The 22181-nt window shown below is 52.0% G+C and overlaps 1 protein-coding gene across 3 annotated transcripts in view; it reads right to left on the bottom strand.

The window, feature by feature from the left end:
• Window positions 1–22181, bottom strand: part of LOC116942342 (mucolipin-3-like) — a 52397-nt gene that overhangs the window by 5167 nt on the left and 25049 nt on the right. For all 3 annotated transcript variants that reach the window (XM_032954133.2, XM_076066432.1, XM_032954124.2), the window contains exons 2-11: window positions 20311–20516; window positions 16463–16633; window positions 15503–15659; window positions 8985–9096; window positions 7114–7210; window positions 5500–5599; window positions 4203–4315; window positions 2441–2590; window positions 1844–1945; window positions 250–372 (exon numbers count right to left, since the gene is read on the bottom strand). In XM_032954133.2, coding sequence (XP_032810024.2) covers window positions 250–372; window positions 1844–1945; window positions 2441–2590; window positions 4203–4315; window positions 5500–5599; window positions 7114–7210; window positions 8985–9096; window positions 15503–15659; window positions 16463–16633; window positions 20311–20516 — 1331 coding nt within the window. The remainder of the gene's footprint in view (window positions 1–249; window positions 373–1843; window positions 1946–2440; window positions 2591–4202; window positions 4316–5499; window positions 5600–7113; window positions 7211–8984; window positions 9097–15502; window positions 15660–16462; window positions 16634–20310; window positions 20517–22181) is intronic.

Raw genomic sequence — 22181 nt, 5'->3', positions numbered from 1 at the left:
GCAGAGACGGAACAACGGCAAAAAACGCAGAAGGGGAGGAAATTACCACCGATTGACTCGTTACTAATGTACACATGTACCCTCCCCCCATTAAAAAAATCATATATAAAGTTCCCCCACTATCCCCCTCCCCCTCCCTCAATCCTCTTCTATTCTCCCTCCACACTCTTCCTCCCCTCCCGTCCTCTCCCCCTCCCTCCCTCCGAGGTGCACCTAGCCTGGCACGGGGGGGGGGGGGGAGCCTCACACCTTGAAGTGGTACGGTCCCAGCACGATCCATCCGCAGAAGCAGTAGCCCAGGTAGATCATGGCGGCACAGCAGCAGAAGCGGATGACGTTGGGGAATGCCGCGCGCAGGGTCAAGATGAGGATCTTGCGCCCGGCAGAGGGGGTTCAAAAGGTCGGAGAGGTACAATTTTTTCAACCGAGAAGATGGATTCTGGCTTAGCGATCACTGGAAGGATTTGATAAACCATTTCGGGTCTTAATTGATTGTTCACGCTCACATTGGCTTTCAGACAGCATACATTATAAAAAATTTCGTCTCCCCCCCTCCTCTTTTCAGAATATAGATGGACTAGTCCTGGGTAAACTGCCAAATCGCTGCGCGTGGCGCTAACGTTTTTTTTTATAAATAAATAAATGCGCCGTTTAAAAATAAATTTATGCAAACCAACACACCTGAAGATGACCGCTTGAGTTATGGTCGAAACGTCGTGAGAATTTTTTATTGTTTTATATATATTTTATTATTTTATTGTTTCTCTTCAACGTGACTTTACCGAAAAAACTAAGAATATGAATATAGATGGACTCGTCCTTCTAAACAAACTGCCAAGTCGCTGCGCGTGGCGCTGACGTTTTTATAAATAAATAAACACACCGTTTAAAAATAAATAAATGCGAACCGCCACTTCTTTCAAATGTTTCTTGCCGTTGGTTTTTTCACACCTGATGACGACCGTTTGCGTTATGGTCGAAACGTCGTGAGACTTTTTATTGTTTTATATATATATTTTTTAAATTATTTTATTGTTTCCCTTCAACGTGACTTTACCGAAAGAGCTAAGAATATGAATATAGGTACAGGAGCGTCAAGGGACGCACAACAACGACAGCCGCCATTCGCCACTAGGTGGCGGTGACGTCACCGCGGCGCTTGCGCCAGGCTATGTGCGCGCTTTAAGGGCTCGTGAAGTGCCGAACGCCCGCCGGCAGGAGGTCACGGGACAGACCCGGGCGCCATGCGTTGACCGACGGAGATGACCGGACGATGCACCACCTGTGCCCCCCGAGTGTGCCAACTTGCAGCGATTAAAGCTGCCTGGAGCTCTGCTCGTTGTCGTGAGCGTTGCTCCTCTGCCCTCCGCTGTTGTAGTTTGTAGTAGTGTGTAGTGTGTAGCAGTGTGTAGCAGTGTGTAGTAGTGTGTAGTAGTGAGTAGTAGTGAGTAGTAGTGTGTAGTAGTGTGTAGTAGTGTGTAGTGTGTAGCAGTGTGTAGTAGTGAGTAGTAGTGTGTAGTAGTGAGTAGTAGTGTGTAGTAGTGTGTAGTGTGTAGCAGTGTGTAGTAGTGAGTAGTAGTGTGTAGTAGTGAGTAGTGTGTAGTAGTGTGTAGCAGTGTGTAGTAGTGTGCAGTGTGTAGTAGTGTGTAGCAGTGAGTAGTGTGCAGTAGTGAGTAGTAGTGAGTAGTGTGGAGTAGATTGAAACTAATTTCTTTAGAACTGCTTTTTGTGGTCAGTATGTTGTCCTTCCCCCGCACTTCCGATAAGCACGGTCGGCCACGCACGGCGCAAAAGAAGTTCAACCCACATACATACGGCACAGGGAGCGAGGTTTGTTACTCACGTTGTACGTCTTAAAGTAGCCCATGTACTTGATCACACCGACCCAGACCAGCAGAGTGGACGTCCCCAGCAGTATACTGCAGAGGTCATAGGACATGAGGCTCTGAAAGACACAGTGGGGTTCACACACACACACAGCATTACGTTAATTCACCCGTATGGGTGTTGCATGTGTGTGTGTGTGCGCACTGGCCCCAAGAGTCTGTTGAAGGCTACACGGGGGATCTTTGTCTTTGTGCGTGTGTGGGGAGTACGCAAACAGCACTCGCCCAAACCATTTATATGTTTACGCGATCTAACCACCAAAAAAACCTCTATAATCTACACGACTTCACCGAAAGACCCAAAGAGTATGGATGACATTGGTGGCGAAAGCCTACGTGTTAAACCGTCTGTTAAAGGGCTACGCGGGGGATCGCTATCACTCGGGAACGGTGGTGTAGTGGCACACGGCATCCGCACGATTGACCTGGCGACGGCTAGTTCATGGAATCCCTGGCGGCCGGAGAGACGTCACAGCTGCAGGGAATCGAGCGAGCGGGCGAGCGACCGAGCGGGCGGGCGGGCGGGCGAGGGTCGGCCCGTGGTGTCTGCTCACCTTCATCTCGATCTCGATTTTGAGGATGGAGCCGATGACGGTGAAGATGTCGCTGATGATGATGAGAATGAACCAGCCGTTGATGAACTCCGTCTGATCGGACCACCCCACCGTCTGGTCGTAGTGCACATGGTAGAACAGCACGAATTCCTGCACGCACGCACGCACGCACACGGAAAGATCCCTTGACCCTGAGCGCCTGCTGTATATTTGGAGTTGGCAGTGTCTCTCTCTCTCTCCATCTCTCCCCGCGATCACGTGGATTTTTCTCCGGGTCCTCTGGCTTTTCCCTCCACATTTAGAAACGTGCGTTTAGTAGTATTTGGTTGATTGAAATTTCCACGCGATAAGCCACTTCCGCAGGAGAACCATTGTGGCCATGCAACCCACACTGTGGACCATTGAGTACACCCCCCCCACTGTAGTCTGTGCTCCATCAATGGTGGAGGAGGAGTAACAGCCAAACTAACTTGGGGGTTAAATTTTGATTTAAAGCTTTCGTGACTGCAGTAATTCATATTCTTAGCTCTTTCGGTAAAGTCACGTTGAAGGGAAACAATAAAATAATAAAATATATATAAAACAATAAAAATTCTCACGACGTTTCGACCATAACACAAACGGTCGTCATCAGGTGTGTCGGTTTGCATTAATTTATTTATTTCTAAACAGTGTATTTATTTATTTAAAAACCGTCAGCGCCACGCGCAGCGATTTGGCAGTTTATTTAGAAGGACGAGTCCATCTATGTTCTGAAAAGAGGAGGGGGGAGACGAAAAATTAATGTATGCTGTCTGAAAGCCACCGTAAACGTAAACAATCAATTAAGACCTGAAATGGTTTATCAAATCTTTCCAATGATTGCTAAGCCAGAATCCATCTTCTCGGTTGAAATTGTCTCTGTGCTTGCATATGTGGATAGCCTCGTGAACGAATCTCTCATGGTAGCCAGATGGCTTACAAATTAATGCAAACCGACACACCTGATGACGACCGTTTGTGTTATGGTCGAAACGTCGTGAGAATTTTTATTGTTTTATATATATTTTATTATTGTTTCCCTTCAACGTGACTTTACCGAAAGAGCTAAGAATATAACTTGGGGGTGCCCACGGTGGCTAGGAGATGTTATCTGCCTCCCCCGGTATGCAGGAGGTCGTGGGTTCGATCCCGACCCTGACAACGCCTGCTGATCCTGTACATTCGGAGTTTGTGTCTCTCATCATCATCACGGTGGCTAGGAGATGTTAACTACCTCGTCTGGTATGCAGGAGGTCGTGGGTTCGATCCCGACCCTGACAACGCCTGCTGATGCTGTATATTCGGAGTTTGTGTCTCTCTCATCATCACAGTGGCTAGGAGATGTTAACTACCTCGTCCGGTATGCAGGAGGTCGTGGGTTCGATCCCGACCCTGACAACGCCTGCCGTACATTCGGAGTTTGCGGTGTGTCTCTCTCTCCCTCTGCACCCCGTGGTCGTGATGATTTCTCTCCGGGTCCCTCCGGCTTGCTACCTCCACGTTTAGAATCAACGACGCGCGTTTAGAGTACTTGGCCCCTGCGGCAAATCTCCACGTGACGATAAGCCACTTCCGTTGAGCTGTCAATTTACGAGAGCCAGGTCGCTTCTGAAAAAAAGAGCTAGGTAGCTGGTAGAATGAACATAGTTTAGTTTCAGTTTAAAATACAATAATCGCAGACGACAAGCGTGACGGAGGGAAGGACGGACGGACAGACGGACGGACGGGTGGGGTGACGCACGTTTCGGAGGAAGACGCCTTTGACGATCGATCGGAGGCAGAGGACGAAGGAGGTGAGGCACAGCATGATGATGAAGACGTCGAAGATCATCATGAAGTGCGTGTTCTTCTGAACTGCAACGCAACATGAGCGAGCATGCCAATTCGTTACTAGGACAGCACACCGGTGTGTGGATTTGCTCTCCGACAACGCCGGTTAGTGCTGTACTAGCAACGAATTGGCACGTTCTGTTTACGTGACAAACCTCAACTAATTGGCTGCGTCGGGCGGTGGCGGGTTTAACGACACATTGATATATTTATGCGATCTAACGCAAAAAAAAAACAACAACCTGTATCATGGCTTTATTGAGCGGCTACGCGTCGGGCGGAGGGAGGGTGTACGACACAACGCGTGAACAGCGCGCAGCGATCGCGACGACTTGACGAATCACGCGGCGATCTGACGTCGCTCCATCCCTCCGCGGTCGTTGTACCCCCCCCTGCCCCCCCCCGCTCCGGTGAGCGTTCTCTCTCTCTCTCCCCCTTCCTTTGGCTGCCATTCCGTCGCAGGTCTCGTCCATAGAGCGATAGTAATAATAATAATAATCAATCATCGCCGTCGTCGTGTTATTTTCTCCCAATTCGTTCGATCACGTTCTGCAATTTCATTTCGTGTGTGTGATGCCTGCCAGCCTTCCAGCCAGCCAGCCAGACAGCCTGCCAGTCAGACAGCCAGCCTGTCTGCCTGCCAGTCAGCCTGCCAGCCAGCCAGCCCGCCTGCCAGCCAGCCAGCCAGCCTGCCTGCCAGACAGCCTGCCAGCCAGACAGCCCGCCAGCCTTCCAGCCAGTTCACCAGCCAGTCTGCCTGCCAGCCCGCCCGCCTGCCAGCCCGCCAGCCTGTCTGCCTGCCAGGCTGCCTGCCAGCCAGACAGCCCGCCAGCCTTCCAGCCAGTCCACCAGCCTGTCTGCCTGCCAGCCTGCCCGCCTGTCTGCCTGCCAGCCAGACAGCCAGCCAGCCAGCCTGTCTGCCTGCCAGCCCGCCAGCCTGTCTGCCTGCCTGCCAGCCAGACAGCCAGCCAGCCAGCCTGCCAGCCTTCCAACCAGTCCACCAGCCTGTCTGCCTGCCAGCCTGCCCGCCTGCCAACCCGCCAGCCTGTCTGCCTGCCAGTCAGCCAGCCTGCCAGCCTGTCTGCCTGCCTGCCTGCCAGTCAGCCAGCCAGCCTGCCAGCCTGTCTGCCTGCCAGTCAGCCAGCCAGCCTGCCAGTCAGCGGCGCGAAGGACACGGGAAGATGGGGGGCACGAAAAGATAAACTCACTGGAGCCAGAGATGTCCCACTCTTTGCACTCGCGTATGAGGGCGTCGCTGTCCAGGTTGACCATGATGCGGCCGCTGTGAGCCTTGTTGTCGAAGAGCGCCTGCCGAGCAGATGGAAACACGGGGGGTGGGACGGGGCGGGGGGTGGGGGAACGGAAACGCAGGGCCGGATTAAGGTTTCTTGTAGGCCCTGGGCCGCTAGGTTCTTAATCTTTACAGCAGCCTTTCACCCCTTTGGTTGTCGGTCGTTGAAAAAAGAAAAATGTACAACGCTAATAAGAATGTAGGCTTTGAAAGAAACCGTGCCCGTGCTTAAATAGTGTTTTCGATTATTTACTTTCAAGAAAGGGCATCTGGCAACCCAAAGGGGGTGCTTGCATCCCAGGTAAAGAACCACTGGTCTATGGGTAGGAGTGTTATTCTATGGGTAGCAGTGTTAGTCTATGGGTAGCAGTGTTAGCGAGTTTATAGGGGGCAGTGTGAGTCCAAGGCTAGCAGTGTTAGTGAGTCTATGGGTAGGAGTGTTATTCTATGGGTAGCAGTGTTAGTGAGTCTATGGGTAGGAGTGTTATACTATGGGTAGCAGTGTTAGTGAGTCTATGGGCAGGAGTGTTATTCTATGGGTAGCAGTGTTAGTGAGTCTATGGGTAGGAGTGTTATTCTATGGGTAGCAGTGTTAGTAAGTCTATGGGTAAGAGTGTTATTCTATGGGTAGCAGTGTTAGTGAGTCTATGGGTAGGAGTGTTATTCTATGGGTAGCAGTGTTAGTGAGTCTATGGGTAGGAGTGTTATTCTATGGGTAGCAGTGTCAGTGAGTCTATGGGTATCAATGTTAGTGATTCTATGGGTAGAATCACTACTATGGGTAGCAGTGTTAGTGAGTCTATGGGCAGCAGGGGTCAAGAGTCCGCAGGGGTCAAGAGTCCGCACGGGTCAAGAGTCCAAAGGGGTCAAGAGTCCGCAGGGGTCAAGAGTCCGCAGGGGTCAAGAGTCCGCACGGGTCAAGAGTCCGCAGGGGTCAAGAGTTCACAGGGGTCAAGAGTCCGCAGGTGGTCAAGAGTCCGCAGGTGGTCAAGAGTCCGTACGAGTCAAGAGTCCGTACGAGTCAAGAGTCCGCAGGGGTCAAGAGTCCGCAGGGGTCAAGAGTCCACAGGGGTCAAGAGTCCACACGGGTCAAGAGTCCGCATGGGTCAAGAGTCCATACGGGTCAAGAGTCCGCACGGGTCAAGCATCCGCAGAGGTCAAGAGTCCGCAGGGGTCAAGAGTCCGCAGGGGTCAAGCGTCCGCACGGGTCAAGAGTCCGCACGGCGCAGAGTAATGCCGACCCCTCCTGGGCATCTGCGGAAGCAGAGCTTCACACAGTTCGTCGGATTCCTCCTCCAGGATAAACATTTTTAACACAAATTCCGATTCCAAACAGCTGACCGAGCCGGCGGCACGAGATGTGGCCCGTCAAGCCGTACGAAGCCTTCTTGTTCCATCGCCCGGGTGGGGGGGGCCTACGGGCCTTGAGGACGGCAGAGAGAGAACGAGAGAGAAAGAGAGATACGGTGGGGGGCTGGGCCGGGCCGGGCCGGGGGGGGGGGTAGAAGAGAGACAGCCGGGGTGGACTCACGGTGATAGAGAAGATGTAACAGTCGGGCAGCTCGTGGTAGCGGACCGTCTGAAGGTTGATGGTCTTTAGCTTGAACTTGATGGTGACGTCAATCAGCCTGGCCAAAAGGGGGTGGGGGGGGGGGGTGGTGGCAAGAGCGGCAACCCACGTGGGCGTCTTGAGACCACTTCCCACTACAATCTCGTGAGCATCTCGCCACGGTGGTGAGATGTTAACTACCTCGCCCGGTATACAGGGGGTCTGTCTATCCCTCTCTCTCTCCCCGTGGTCGTGTGGATTTGTCTCCAGGCTCTCCGGTCTTTCCCTCCACATTCAGATACAGGCATTTAAGAGAATTTGGCTCCTGCTGTACATCTCCACAAGATGATGATGATGAGAAGCCACTTGGGTGAGCTATCATCTTGTGGCCAGGTCGCTTCTGAAGAAGAGCTAAATAGTTCAGTGGGGGGGGGGTGGACACAACCCTTTTGTGGCAAAATAAAAAAACACATTTTATATTCTTTGGGTCATTCGGTCGGTAAAGTAACGTAGATCCACATCGATCTACGTGACTTTACCGAAAGACCCAAAGAATATGAATTCCTGCAGTCACGACAGCTTCAAGTCAAGATTTAGTATTTGATAGGTGAGATGTTTGTGCACTATTTTTGACCTCTTGGGATTTCCGTCACCTTCGTGGCTCCAATTTCACGTCGTTCGCTTTGTCGTCTTGGTGATCCGGGAGGGGAGGGGGGTGGGGGGGGGGTGTCAATCGTTGTGAATGAGACCCACGGTCACATCCAGGCCTCTGCATTTGTCGCCGATAAGCTTAGTTGCAGTCACCATCTCCGCGCCCCACGCCCCCACGATGCAACGATCCACCAGGCACCGGCAACACGAGCTCATCCCGTCACCGTTCCACCCCTGTGGTGGAGGCGTCTCTCTCGGGGGGCGGGGGGGGGGGGAGGGGGGGTGGCCCGTTCGCGACGTTGCATAAACGTCGCGAATGTCGTCAAACCGAAGGCCGCCCGGGCCGACTGCTGCCGTGAGCCCGCAGGGAAGTTCGACCTCTTGAGACAAAGGCAGGCCTTGGGGCTTGGCGCTGGCCTTCGTAGGTAGACGCTTACTGACAAGCACTTGCCCCAACAGTCTGTTAAGGCTACACGGGCATCTTTGTCCTTGGAGCGGGATTGTAGCGGTTAGCGCTACGCTGCGCTACGAACCCGGCGACCCGAGTTCGATTCCCGCTCACGGCCAACACCGGTGAAGATCATCTGAACCGGTCATGGGCCTCCCCTAGGTCGACTCGGCCTCAAATTAGTACATGGTACGGGTGTGTAGTAAACATCGCACACTGGGGAGACAAAGGCGGTCGGGCGTGGTGTGGCCCACCCAACCCCTCGTGCCGGCCATCATAGGTGCTCGCGAACAGCACTTGGCCCAACAATCTGTTAAAGGCTACACGGGGGAATATTTGTCTTTGTTCGTGTGTGTGTGTGTGGGGAGCGGTGGTGTAGCGGTTAGCGCTACGCTGCGCTACGAACCCGGCGACCCGAGTTCGATTCCCGCTCACGCCAAACACCCAGTGACGATTATCTGAACCGGTCATGGACCTCCCCCCCAGGTAAACTCAGCCTCAAGCGATTACCCGGAATGAGTGTGTAGTCAACATCACCGCTAGGGGAGTCAAAGGCGGCCGGGCGTGGTGCTGGCCACCCACCCCCTCGTGTGCCGTGCCGGCCTTCATAGGGTGCTCGCTAACAGCACTTGCCCCTACAGTCTGTTAAGGCATCTTTGTGCGCGTGTGGCTGCATGCATGTGTGCGCGTGTGGCTGCGTGTGTGTGTGGCTGCGTGTGTGTGTGGCTGCGGCTGCGTGCGGAGAGAGACACACCTGTGGAAGTCGAGGGTGAGATTCGAGGCCACGAAGATCTCCGTCACCGCGCGGCGAGTCGCGTTCAGCGACAAGCCTCCCAGCGGGATCAGGGGCAGCATGTCGATGCACACTGCGCACAAAAGACAAAGGTGCCCCCACCTCACCGTATAGCCTGAAACCGCCTGTCAGGGCAAGTGCTGTTAGCGAGCAGCAGCGCCTATGAAGGCCGGCACTGTGGCACACGAGGGGGTGGGTGGCCAGCACCGCCACGCCCGGCCGACTTTTGTCGCCCGAGCGGCGACGTTTACTACTACACACCGCCACCAGGTACTCATTTGAGGCCCAGTCGACCTAAGGGAAGCCCACGACCGGTACAGATAATCGTCACCGGCGTTGGCCGTGAACGGGGAATCGAACTCGGGCTGCCGGGTTCGTGGTGCAGCACAGCGAACCACTACGCTGGGGTGCCATGGGTGGGTGAGATGTTAACTCCCTCGCCTGGTATACAGGAGGTCGTGGGTTCGATCCCGACCCTAACGCCTGCTGCTGTATATTTGGAGTTTGCGGTGTCTCTCTCTCATCATCACGGTGGCTAGGAGATGTTAACTACCTCGCCTGGTTTACAGGAGGTCGTGGGTTCGATTCCGACCCTGATGCCTGCTTCTGTATATTTGGCGTTTGCGTGTTTCTCTCTCATCATCATCATCACGGTGGCTAGGAGATGTTAACTCCCTCGCCTGGTGTGCAGGAGGTCGAGAGTTCGATCCCGACCCTGACGATGCCTGCTGCTGTATAATTTGAGTTTGCAGTGTCTCTCTCTCCCCGTGGTGGTCACGCGGATTGTTCTCCGGGTCCCGAGGGGTGTTTGCCCCTCCACATTTAGAATCAACATCACGCGTTCGAGGAGTATTTCGGTCGCTGCTATGCATTTTACATGTGACGTTAAGCAACTTCGTTGATCAATCATTTGTGATGGCCATGTCGCTATGTACCCGGTAAAATAAAATAAAAGTTGTTTTATATACTTTACAGATCTGTGTGCATTCCGAGTGATCTGAACGCTTTATATCCACCAAGACAGAGCGAAGACAGAGACTCCACCACCCCCCAACCCACACCCCGCCCCGCCCCCCAATAAAGACTACAGAGACTCCCCTACTTACGAACGAGGTAGGTTCCTGCGGGAACTGTTCGTAAGTCGATTGGTTCGCACGCCCAAACTTTACTCCCGTCGATTCCAAACGCGTTGTACGGTGTGTACATTGAACACGGGGAATGGCTTCAAACAGTTGTACAATCCCCTTGTAACCCTACGTAACTATTTACCACACTATTACTCACTACTTACCGTGGACCCTGTGCAGTAAATAATTACATATGGGTACAGAGTGCCCGATGTACACATCGTATATAGGGAATAGTCTTATTCTTAGTTCTTTCGGTAAAGTCACGTTGAAGGGAAACAACAAAATAATAAAAGATATAACAACAAAATAATAAAATATATAGTTTATTATTTTGTTGTTTCCCTTCAACGTGACTTTACTGAAAGAACTAAGAATATGAATTACTGCAGTCACGAAAGCTTTAAATCAAAAGGGAATAGTCTATAGGGTATTTACACAGCGCACATTCATCTAGGGGAGGGGCCAGGCACCGGTTCATGTGTTCGCAAAACATTTCCGTGTAAAATCTCACAGTCAGAATTTGTTTTAATCTACACTGGGGGAATCCGATGAGCGATAAAGCTCTCGTCCGCAGACGTCCAGCGAGGGGAGAGGCCCAGGCCCGGTTCAGCAACTGGTAAACGATTCGTCATATTTACTCCAAGCACAGGGATGCAAATTCATGACCGTCAACCCGTTATCAGTGACCCCACCTCATTACGGACCAATTCAGACCTCATGGGTCACCCCCCGGTGCTCCTTATAAATCTCAACGCTCATCCGACAAAGTCCCATCACAAGGGAGAAAGACAAACAGACAGACCAAAACAGATTTTTGTGCCCGTATGGAAACCGCTGTAAAACTCAATTTCCCTGTACAAGAATACGGGGTATAAACCGTATGTGTTGACATGGTATGGTGTATAGTCGTGCAGTGTATAGTGTAGTGTATAGTAGTTTAGTAGCATAGTTAGTTTATAGTTGTGTAGTGTATAGCAAAGCGGTCAAGCCCTTATCAGTGCCCTACCTTACTACAGACCAATTCAGACCTCATTGTTCACGCACAAATCGACAAAAATGCATTATGTGTTTGCCCGTATGGAAACGGCCGTCACGCCGTCTGGTACCTGAAAAAACTACGGGACGTAAGCCGTACGGGTCTGACACCACGGTATGCGAACGCGCGTCCAACGCTGCAACCGCAGAGTTCATCACAGCACCGCCACTCCGACGGAAAACGTCTCCCGCCCAGCCTCTACTCAGACCCCGTCGTTCTTGACATTTTTACCGCAATCTTGGTTTTAATGCAGCCTTGCACCAACTCCACCCCACCCCCCGGCCCCTTTGGTTCTCGATCGTGAAAAAAACAGTGTACAATGTTAATAAACACACAGGGGTTTGATGAAACGAAATAAGTTGTAACTTAATTTGTGTGTCGTCGATGATTTACCTGATAACAAACAAAATCCGGCCATGTCTCACGCACCCCCCAGGTTAAGACGCACTGGTCTATGGGTAGCAGTGTTATTCCATGGGTAGGAGTGGTAGTCTATGGGTAGGAGTGTTATTGTATGGGTAGGAATGTTATTCTATAGGTAGGAGTGGTAGTCTATGGGTAGGAGTGTTATTCTATGGGTAGCAGTGTTAGTCTATGGGTAGGAGTGTTATTCTATGGGCAGCGGTGTTAATCTATGGATAGTAGTGGTAGTGAGTCTACGGATAGCAGTTTTAGTCTATGGGCAGCAGTGTTAGTGAGTCTATGGGTAGCAGTGTTAGTGAGTCTATGGGTAGCAGTGTTAGTGAGTCTATGGGTAGCAGTGTTAGTGAGTCTATGGGTAGCAGTGTTAGTGAGTCTATGGGTAGCAGTGTTAGTGAGTCTATGGGTTGCAGTGTTAGTGAGTCTATGGGTAGCAGTGTTAGTGAGTCTATAGGTAGCAGTGCTAGTGAGTCTATGGGTAGCAGTGTTAGTGAGTCTATGGGTAGCAGTGTTAGTGAGTCTATGGGTAGCAATGTTAGTGAGTCTATGGGTAGCAGTGTTAGTGAGTCTATGGGCAGCAGTGTTAGTGAGTCTATAGGTAGCAGTGTTAGTGAGTCTATGGGTAGCAGTGTTAGTGAGTCTATGGGTAGCAGTGTTAGTGAGTCTATGGGTAGCAGTGTTAGTGAGTCTATGGGTAGCAGTGTTAGTGAGTCTATGGGTAGCAGTGTTAGTGAGTGTATGGGTATCAGTGTTAGTGAGTCTATGGGTAGCAGTGTTAGTGAGTCTATGGGTAGCATTGTTAGTGAGTCTATGGGTATCAGTGTTAGTGAGTCTATGGGTAGCTGTGTTAGTGAGTCTATGGGTAGCAGTGTTAGTGAGTCTATCGGTAGCAGTGTTAGTGAGTATATGGGTAGCAGTGTTAGTGAGTCTATGGGTAGCAATGTTAGTGAGTCTATGGGTAGCAGTGTTAGTGAGTCTATGGGCAGCAGTGTTAGTGAGTCTATAGGTAGCAGTGTTAGTGAGTCTATGGGTAGCAGTGTTAGTGAGTCTATGGGTAGCAGTGTTAGTGAGTCTATGGGTAGCAGTGTTAGTGAGTCTATGGGTAGCAGTGTTAGTGAGTGTATGGGTAGCAGTGTTAGTGAGTGTATGGGTAGCAGTGTTTGTGAGTCTATGGGTAGCAGTGTTAGTGAGTCTATGGGTATCAGTGTTAGTGAGTCTATGGGTAGCTGTGTTAGTGAGTCTATGGGTAGCAGTGTTAGTGAGTCTACGGGTAGCAGTGTTAGTGAGTCTGTGGGTAGCAGTGTTAGTGAGTCTATGGGTAGCAGTGTTAGTGAGTCTATGGGTAGCAGTGTTAGTGAGTCTACGGGTAGCAGTGTTAGTGAGTCTATGGGTAGCAGTGTTAGTGAGTCTATGGGTAGCAGTGTTAGCGAGTCTATGGGTAGCAGTGTTAGTGAGTCTATGGGTAGCAGTGTTAGTGAATCTATGGGTAGCTGTGTTCGTGAGTCTATGGGTAGGAGTGTTAGTGAGTCTATGGGTAGGAGTGTTAGTGAGTCTATGGGCAGCAGTGTTAGTGAGTCTATGGGTAGCAGTGTTAGTGAGTCTATGGGTAGCAGTGTTAGTGAGTCTATGGGTAGCAGTGTTAGTGAGTCTATGGGTAGCAGTGTTAGTGAGTCTATGGGTAGCAATGTTAGTGAGTCTATAGGTAGCAGTGTTAGTGAGTCTATGGGTAGCTGTGTTAGTGAGTCTATGGGTAGCAGTGTTAGTGAGTCTATGGGTAGCAGTGTTAGTGAGTCTATGGGTAGCAGTGTTAGTGAGTGTATGGGTAGCAGTGTTAGTGAGTGTATGGGTAGCAGTGTTTGTGAGTCTATGGGTAGCAGTGTTAGTGAGTCTATGGGTATCAGTGTTAGTGAGTCTATGGGTAGCTGTGTTAGTGAGTCTATGGGTAGCAGTGTTAGTGAGTCTACGGGTAGCAGTGTTAGTGAGTCTGTGGGTAGCAGTGTTAGTGAGTCTATGGGTAGCAGTGTTAGTGAGTCTATGGGTAGCAGTGTTAGTGAGTCTACGGGTAGCAGTGTTAGTGAGTCTATGGGTAGCAGTGTTAGTGAGTCTATGGGTAGCAGTGTTAGCGAGTCTATGGGTAGCAGTGTTAGTGAGTCTATGGGTAGCAGTGTTAGTGAATCTATGGGTAGCTGTGTTCGTGAGTCTATGGGTAGGAGTGTTAGTGAGTCTATGGGTAGGAGTGTTAGTGAGTCTATGGGCAGCAGTGTTAGTGAGTCTATGGGTAGCAGTGTTAGTGAGTCTATGGGTAGCAGTGTTAGTGAGTCTATGGGTAGCAGTGTTAGTGAGTCTATGGGTAGCAGTGTTAGTGAGTCTATGGGTAGCAATGTTAGTGAGTCTATAGGTAGCAGTGTTAGTGAGTCTATGGGTAGCTGTGTTAGTGAGTCTATGGGTAGCAGTGTTAGTGAGTCTATGGGTAGCAGTGTTAGCGAGTCTATGGGTAGCAGTGTTAGTGAGTCTATGGGTAGCAGTATTAGTGAGTCTATGGGTATCAGTGTTAGTGAGTCTATGGGTAGCAGTGTTAGTGAGTCTATGGGTAGCAGTGTTAGTGAGTCTATGGGTAGCAGTGTTAGTGAGTCTATGGGTAGCAGTGTTAGTGAGTCTATGGGTAGCAGTGTGAGTGAGTCTATGGGTAGCAGTGTTAGTGAGTCTACGGGTATCAGTGTTAGTGAGTCTATGGGTAGCAGTGTTAGTGAGTCTATGGGTAGCAGTGTTAGTGAGTCTATGGGTATCAGTGTTAGTGAGTCTATGGGTAGTAGTGTTAGTGAGTCTATGGGTAGCAGTGTTAGTGAGTCTATGGGTAGCAGTGTTAGTGAGTATATGGGTAGCAGTGTTAGTCAGTCTATGGGTAGCAGTGTTAGTGAGTCTACGGGTAGCAGTGTTAGTGAGTCTACGGGTAGCAGTGTTAGTGAGAGAGGCCGAGTCCACCCAGGGCTGTGCCCAGGCCCAGTTCGTCTCTTCGTCGTCGTCGTCGCCCGCGAGTCGGGGATCGAACTCGGGTCGCCGGGTGTCGGAACGCGGCTCTCGCGGCACCGTGGCACACGAGGGGGTGGGTGGCCAGCACCACCACGCCCGGCCGCCTTTGTCTCCCCCAGTGGCGATGTTATTAGACACCGCACCAGCTACTCGTTTGAGGCCGAGTCGACCTAGGGCAGGGCACCCAGGGAGCGGTTCAGATTACCGCCACCGGCGTTGTTGGTTCGCCGTGAGCGGGAATCGAACTCGGGTCGCGGGGATCGTGAGCGCGGTGCGTCTCGCCGCTGCGCCACCGCTCCCCACTCGCGCGCACAGCCAGAGCGGAGGGCAGCTCCCGGCGGTAACACGTACACGACCTGCGCGTAGGCTAAACTAAACTATTTTTTTTCATATCACCGGCTGAGGCCCAGTCGAAGCTGTATGGCTCTTTTTCAGACGCGACCTGGCTATCACGAAGCATAGCACGACGGAGCGGCTCGTCGCGTGGAAATTTATAGCGCACGCCATTGATTCTAAACATCGAGGGGGGAAAGTGGAAGACCCGGGGAAAAATCCAGGTGACCACCACGGGGAGAGAAAGAAAGAAAGAAAGAAATTGACAACCGCAAACTGCAAATATACAGCGGGCGTCAGGGTCGGGAATTGAACCCACGACTTCCTGCATACCAGGCGAGGTAGTTAATATTTTATAGCCACCGTGATGACGATGAGAGAGAGACACCACAAACTCCAAATGTACAGCAGCAGGCATCGTCAGGGGTCGGGATCGAACCCACGACACCTCCCGCCTACCAGGCGAGGCAGTTAGCATCCCTGAGCCAGCGTGGCGCGTGCCCGCGCGAGGCTCGCACGTGCCCGCTCACCCTTCTCGATCACGGGGTTGATGCTGAAGGTGTCGTTGCCGGGGTCGATGGTGCCCGCCTTGTAGAAGCTGCGGCACAGGTTGATGGGGGCGATTCTGCCGTCGCTGTCGCGCATGTACGCGTAGTTCCCCACGGACACGTTCCGCAGGCGCACGTACTGACGGATCACATCGGCGTTGGTGGTGGGGGGAGGGGAAGGGTGCCGGTGTTACAAACCTCCTCCGCCTGCCAACAATCGCCTGAGCTCTGTCGTCCTTGACGAGTGGTGGTGTTAGTGGCGGTGTTCGTGGTGGTGTTAGTGGTCATGTTAGTGGTGGCGGTGGCGGTGTTAGTGGTGGTGTTATTGGTGTCGGTGGTGGTGTTAGTGGTGGTGTTAGTGGTGGTGTTAGTGGTGTTGGTGGTGGTGTCAGTGGTGGTGTCAGTGGCGGTGTTAGTGGTGGTGTTAGTGGTGTCGGTGGTGTTAGTGGTGGTGTTAGTGGTGGTGTTAGTGGTGGTGTTAGTGGTGTCGGTGGTGGTCGTGTTAGTGGTGTCGGTGGTGGTGTCAGTGGCGGTGTCAGTGGCGGTGTTAGTGGCGGTGTTAGTGGTGTCGGTGGTGTCGGTGGTGGTGTTGGGGGTGGTGTTAGTGGTGTCGGTGGTGGTGTTGGGGGTGGTGTCGGTGGTGGTGTTAGTGGGTGTCGGTGGTGGTGTCAGTGGTGGTGTTAGTGGTGTCGGTGGTGGTGTTGGGGGTGGTGTTAGTGGCGTTGTTAGTGGTGGTGTTAGTGGCGGTGTTAGTGGTGGTGTTAGTGGCGGTGGTGGTGTTAGTGGTGGTGTCGGTGGCGTTGTTAGTGGCGGTGTTAATGGTGTCGGTGGTGGTGTTAGTGGCGGTGTTAGTGGCGGTGTTAGTGGCGGTGTTAGTGGTGTCGGTGGTGGTGTAAGTGGCGGTGTTAGTGGCGGTGGCGGTGTCGGCCACCGAGCGTGCACCTGGTTGAGGACGTGGGCGACGTTGCCGAAGAAGTCTGCGCGCGTGTACACGGCGTAGGCGTCGTCCGCCGGCGTGTCCCTGTAGTCGCGCAGGAACAGGTGCTTGAAGGTCGCCATGTTCTCCTCGCGGAACGTCACCACCATCTGGTTGCTGAGCCCAAACACCACGAGCTGCGGGGGGCGGGGAGGGGCACGGCAAGAGGGGTACGGGGGGGGAGTATGGGTCTCTGTGTGAGTAGTCTATGGGTCTCTGTGTGAGTAGTCTATGGGTCTCTGTGTGAGTAGTCTATGGGTCTCTGTATTAGTAGTCTATGGGTCTCTGTGTGAGTAGTCTATGGGTCTCTGTGTGAGTAGTCTATGGGTCTCTGTGTGAGTAGTCTATGGGTCTCTGTATTAGTAGTCTATGGGTCTCTGTGTGAGTAGTCTATGGGTCTCTGTGTGAGTAGTCTATGGGTCTCTGTGTGAGTAGTCTATGGGTTTCTGTGTGAGTAGTCTATCGCTATCTATGTGAGTAGTCTATGGGTCTCTGTGTGAGTAGTCTGTGGGTCTCTGTGTGAGTAGTCTGTGGGACTCTGTGTGAGTAGTCTATGGGTCTCTGTGTTTGTAGTCTATGGGTCTCTGTGTGAGTAGTCTATGGGTCTCTGTGTGAGTAGTCTATGGGTCTCTGTGTGAGTAGTCTATGGGTCTCTGTGTGAGTAGTCTATGTGTCTCTGTGTGAGTAGTCTATGGGTCTCTGTGTGAGTAGTCTATGGGTCTCTGTGTGAGAAGTCTATGGTTCTCTGTGCGAGTAGTCTATGGGTCTCTGTGCGAGTAGTCTATGGGTCTCTGTGTGAGTTGTCTATGGGTCTCTGTGCGAGTAGTCTGTGGGTCTCTGTGTGAGTTGTCTATGGGTCTCTGTGTGAGTAGTCTATGGATCTCTGTGTGAGCAGTATGTGGGTCTCTGTGTGTGTAGTCTATGGGTCTCTGTGTGAGTAGTCTATGGGTCTCTGTGTGAGTAGTCCATGGGTCTCTGTGTGAGTAGTCCATGGGTCTCTGTGTGAGTAGTCCATGGGTCTCTGTGTGAGTAGTCCATGGGTCTCTGTGTGAGTAGTCTATGGGTCTCTGTGTTAGTAGTCTATGGGTCTCTGTGTGAGTAGTCTATGGATCTCTGTGTCAGCAGTCTATGGGTCTCTGTGTGAGTAGTCTATGGGTCTGTGTGTGAGTAGTCTATGGGTCTCTGTGTGAGTAGTCTATGGGCCTCTGTGTGAGTAGTCTATGGGTCTCTGTGTGAGTAGTCTATGGGTCTCTGTGTGAGTAGAATATGGGTTTCCATTTAAAGCTTTCGTGACTGCAATGATTCATCTTCTTTGGTTCTTTCGGTAAAGTCACGTAGAATGAGAATAAAATAATAAATTGATAAAATAAAATAACACAATAATATTCTCACGACGTTTCGGTCACAACACAAGCAGCCTTCATCAGGTGAAGGGACGAGACTGTCCCTTCACCTGATGAAGGCCGCTTGTGTTGTGGCCGAAACGTCGTGAGAATATTATTGTGTTATTTTATTTTATCAATTTATTAGAATATGGGTCTCTGTGTGAGTAGTCCATGGGTCACTGTGTGAGTAGTCTATGGGTCTCTGTGTTAGTAGTCTATGGGTCTCTGTGTGAGTAGTCTATGGATCTCTGTGTGAGCAGTCTATGGGTCTCTGTGCAAGTAGTCTATGGGCATCTGTGCGAGTAGTCTATGGGTCTCTGTGCGAGTAGTCTATGGGTCTCTGTGTGAGTAGTCTATGGGTCTCTCTGCGAGTAGTCTATGGGTCTCTGTGTGAGTAGTCTGTGGGTCTCTCTGCGAGTAGTCTATGGGTCTCTGTGTGAGTAGTCTATGGGTCTCTGTGTTAGTAGTCTATGGGTCTCTGTGTGAGTAGTCTATGGATCTCTGTTTGAGCAGTCTATGGGTCTCTGTGCGAGTAGTCTATGGGCATCTGTGCGAGTAGTCTATGGGTCTCTGTGCGAGTAGTCTATGGGTCTCTGTGCGAGTAGTCTATGGGTCTCTCTGCGAGTAGTCTATGGGTCTCTGTGTGAGTAGTCTGTGGGTCTCTCTGCGAGTAGTCTATGGGTCTCTGTGCGAGTAGTCTGTGGGTCTCTGTGCGAGTAGTCTATGGGTCTCTGTGTGAGTAGTCTATGGGTCTCTGTGTGAGTAGTCTATGGGTCTCTGTGTGAGTAGTCTGTGGTTCTCTGTGCGAGTAGTCTATGGGTCTCTGTGTGAGTAGTCTATGGGTCTCTGTGCGAGTAGTCTATGGGTCTCTGTGCGAGTAGTCTATGGGTATCTGTGCGAGTAGTCTATGGGTCTCTGTGCGAGTAGTCTATGGGTCTCTGTGTGAGTAGTCTATGGGTCTCTCTGCGAGTAGTCTATGGGTCTCTGTGTGAGTAGTCTATGGGTCTCTCTGTGAGTAGTCTATGGGTCTCTGTGTGAGTAGTCTGTGGGTCTCTGTGCGAGTAGTCTGTGGGTCTCTGTGCGAGTAGTCTATGGGTCTCTGTGTGAGTAGTCTATGGGTCTCTGTGTGAGTAGTCTATGGGTCTCTGTGTGAGTAGTCTGTGGTTCTCTGTGCGAGTAGTCTATGGGTCTCTGTGTGAGTAGTCTATGGGTCTCTGTGCGAGTAGTCTATGGGTCTCTGTGTGAGTAGTCTATGGGTCTCTGTGTGAGTAGTCTATGGGTCTCTGTGTGAGTAGTCTATGGATCTCTGTGTGAGCAGTCTATGGGTCTCTGTGTGAGTAGTCTATGGGTCTGTGTGTGAGTAGTCTGTGGGTCTCTGTGCGAGCAGTCTGTGGGTCTCTGTGCGAGTAGTCTATGGGTCTCTGTGTGAGTAGTCTATGGGTCTCTGTGCGAGAAGTCTATGGGTCTCTGTGCGAGTAACCTATGGGTCTCTGTGTGAGTCTTTCAATGTTTTTTTAACTTCTTTCACACAGGACGTAACCACACCGTGCGTGCTTGGCGAAGGACAACAAAACGCACAAAACGCAGTTTTGACTAAATTAGTTTACCCATCGGGATTTAAAAGTTGCATCACTCCCAGTGGCATCCTCACGTGTTGCTGTTAAACGTGCGCTATAAACAAGGGACGCCGAACGAAACGTGGCCTATATACTTTATAGCACTTCTCTTAAGGCAATTCGCAGTGTTGCTGACGAACGTATTTGAGAAAAATCCACACGACCACGGGGAGGACACGCAAACTCCCAAATATACGGCGGGCGTCAGGGTTACGAGCAAACCCACGACCTCCTGCGTACCAGGTGAGGTAGTCAACTTATTTCAAGGCGCTTTACGACAATGGGCAGGGTTGTTGTCAAACGTGGTGGTGGTGGTGTAGTCATGGTGACCGTTGGGAGAACAGGCGGGAGTGGTTAAGGAGGGGTTGGTGTAGGCCTTGGTCGTAGCTGGGGGGCGAGGGTTGGGGCGCCGCGGTGGCTAGGAGATGTTGACTACCTCGCCTGGCGAACAGGAGGTCGTGGCTTCGATCCTGACCCTGACGACGCCTACTGCTGCTGATGTATATTTGGAGTTTGCGATGTCTCTCTCTCATCATCATCATCATCACAGTTGCGAGATGTTAACTACCTCGCCTGGTATACAGGAGGTGTCGTGGCTTCGATCCTGACCCTGACGACGCCTGCTGCTGCTGCTGTATATTTGGAGTTTGCGGTGTCTCTCTCTCACCATCATCACAGTTAACATCTCGCAACTGCGATGATGATGATGATGAGAGAGAGGCACCGCAAACTCACCTACCACCACCCGACGACACAAAACCACAACGAGATGGGGGGGCAGCGTTGGGGGGGGGGGGGGGGGGGGCCGGGCACCTGAATGGTGACCATGACGATCTTGAGGATCTGGACGCCCATCTTCCAGGGCTTGCGTCCCTTGACGCGGAACTTCTCGCAAGGGCTCATGAAGAAGAAGCGAATGTCGCGCCTCAACCGGCCCTCCGCGGCCGCCAGTCCGCCCAGCAGCGGCGTCTCCTCGCCGCACGCCTCCAACTTCGCCATGGCCGCCGTGCTCGTCAGCTCTGCACGGAGGGGCGGGCGGGAGGGCGGACGCGTAGGTTAGCGCCGTTACTTACGGGAGGACCCCTCCCCTCTTAACGGCCACCCCCCTCCCCCCCGTTGATCGACGAATCGCTCAACGACGCGCCTCCACAGGGGCCAATGTGCGGCGCATAGCGGTGCAGTGTGCAGCGGTGTAGTGTAATGTTTAGTAGTACAGCGTATCATGCAGTGCACAGTAGTGAAGTGTACGGCAGTGTTGCGTATAGCAGGCGAGGTAGTTAACATTGCATGACTGTGATGATGATGAGAGAGAGACACCGCAAACTCCAAATACACAGCAGCAGCAGCAGGCATCGTCAGGCGTCGGGGTCGAACCCACGACCCCTCCTGTGCACCAGGCGAGGCAGTCAACATCTCCTAGCCACTGTGCACCAGGCGAGGTAGTCAACATCTCCTAGCCACTGTGCACCAGGCGAGGTAGTCAACATCTCCTAGCCGCCGTGGCGCCCGTGAAGCGAGAGGAGTTTCGCCGTACCTCAGACATCGTCCGCGTTGGCGGGCCCCCAGCGCTCACCTAATCATCTGGCTCGCGCTTACAATCTTTACTTAGACTGGAGGCGGAATACGATGAGCTATAAAGCTCTTTTACACACGTCCAAGTAGGGGCGCGGGGGGGGGGGGGTCGCGAGGGGGGGGGGTCGGGGGGGAAGGTCCCCAGAGGCTCACCTGCATCACCACCATTACAACAAAAACACTCCCCAGAGACTCACCTGCGTCACCACCACTACAACAAAAAACACTCCCCAGAGACTCACCTGCGTCACCACCACTACAACAATAAACACTCCCCAGAGACTCACCTGCGTCACCACCACTACAACAAAAACACTCCCCAGACGCTCACCTGTATCACCACCATTACAACAATAAACACTCCCCAGAGACTCACCTGCGTCACCACCACTACAACAAAAACACTCCCCAGACTCACCTGCATCACCACCATTACAACAAAAAACACTCCCCAGAGGCTCACCTGCGTCACCACCATCACAACAAAAACACTCCCCAGAGGCTCACCTGCGTCACCACCATTCAAACAAAAAACACTCCCCAGAGACTCACCTGCGTCACCACCACTACAACAAAAAACACTCCCCAGAGGCTCACCTGCGTCACCACCACTACAACAAAAAACACTCCCCAGAGGCTCACCTGCGTCACCACCATTACAACAAAAACACTCCCCAGAGGCTCACCTGCATCATCACCATTACAACAAAAACACTCCCCAGAGACTCACCTGCATCACCACCATCACAACAATAAACACTCCTCAGAGACTCACCTGCATCATCACCACTACAACAAAAACACTCCTCAGAGACTCACCTGCATCACCACCATTACAACAAAAAACACTCCCCAGAGACTCACCTGCATCACCACCATCACAACAAAAAACACTCCCAAGAGACTCACCTGCATCACCACCACTACAACAAAAACACTCCCCAGAGGCTCACCTGCATCACCACCCCAATCCAACAAAAACACTCCCAAGAGACTCACCTGTATCATCACCCCATTCCAACAAAAACACTCCCCAGAGACTCACCTGCATCACCACCCCATTCAAACAAAAACACTCCCCAGAGGCTCACCTGCATCACCACCATTACAAC

The sequence above is a fragment of the Petromyzon marinus genome, chromosome 1 (genome assembly GCF_048934315.1).
Source record: "Petromyzon marinus isolate PM22_M1 ecotype Great Lakes invasive population chromosome 1, UKy_Petmar_22M1.pri1.0, whole genome shotgun sequence".
NCBI classification, from domain to species: domain Eukaryota; kingdom Metazoa; phylum Chordata; class Hyperoartia; order Petromyzontiformes; family Petromyzontidae; genus Petromyzon; species Petromyzon marinus.
Note: the sequence above shows the minus strand (reverse complement) of the source record. Positions and strands in the feature narration are given on the sequence as shown.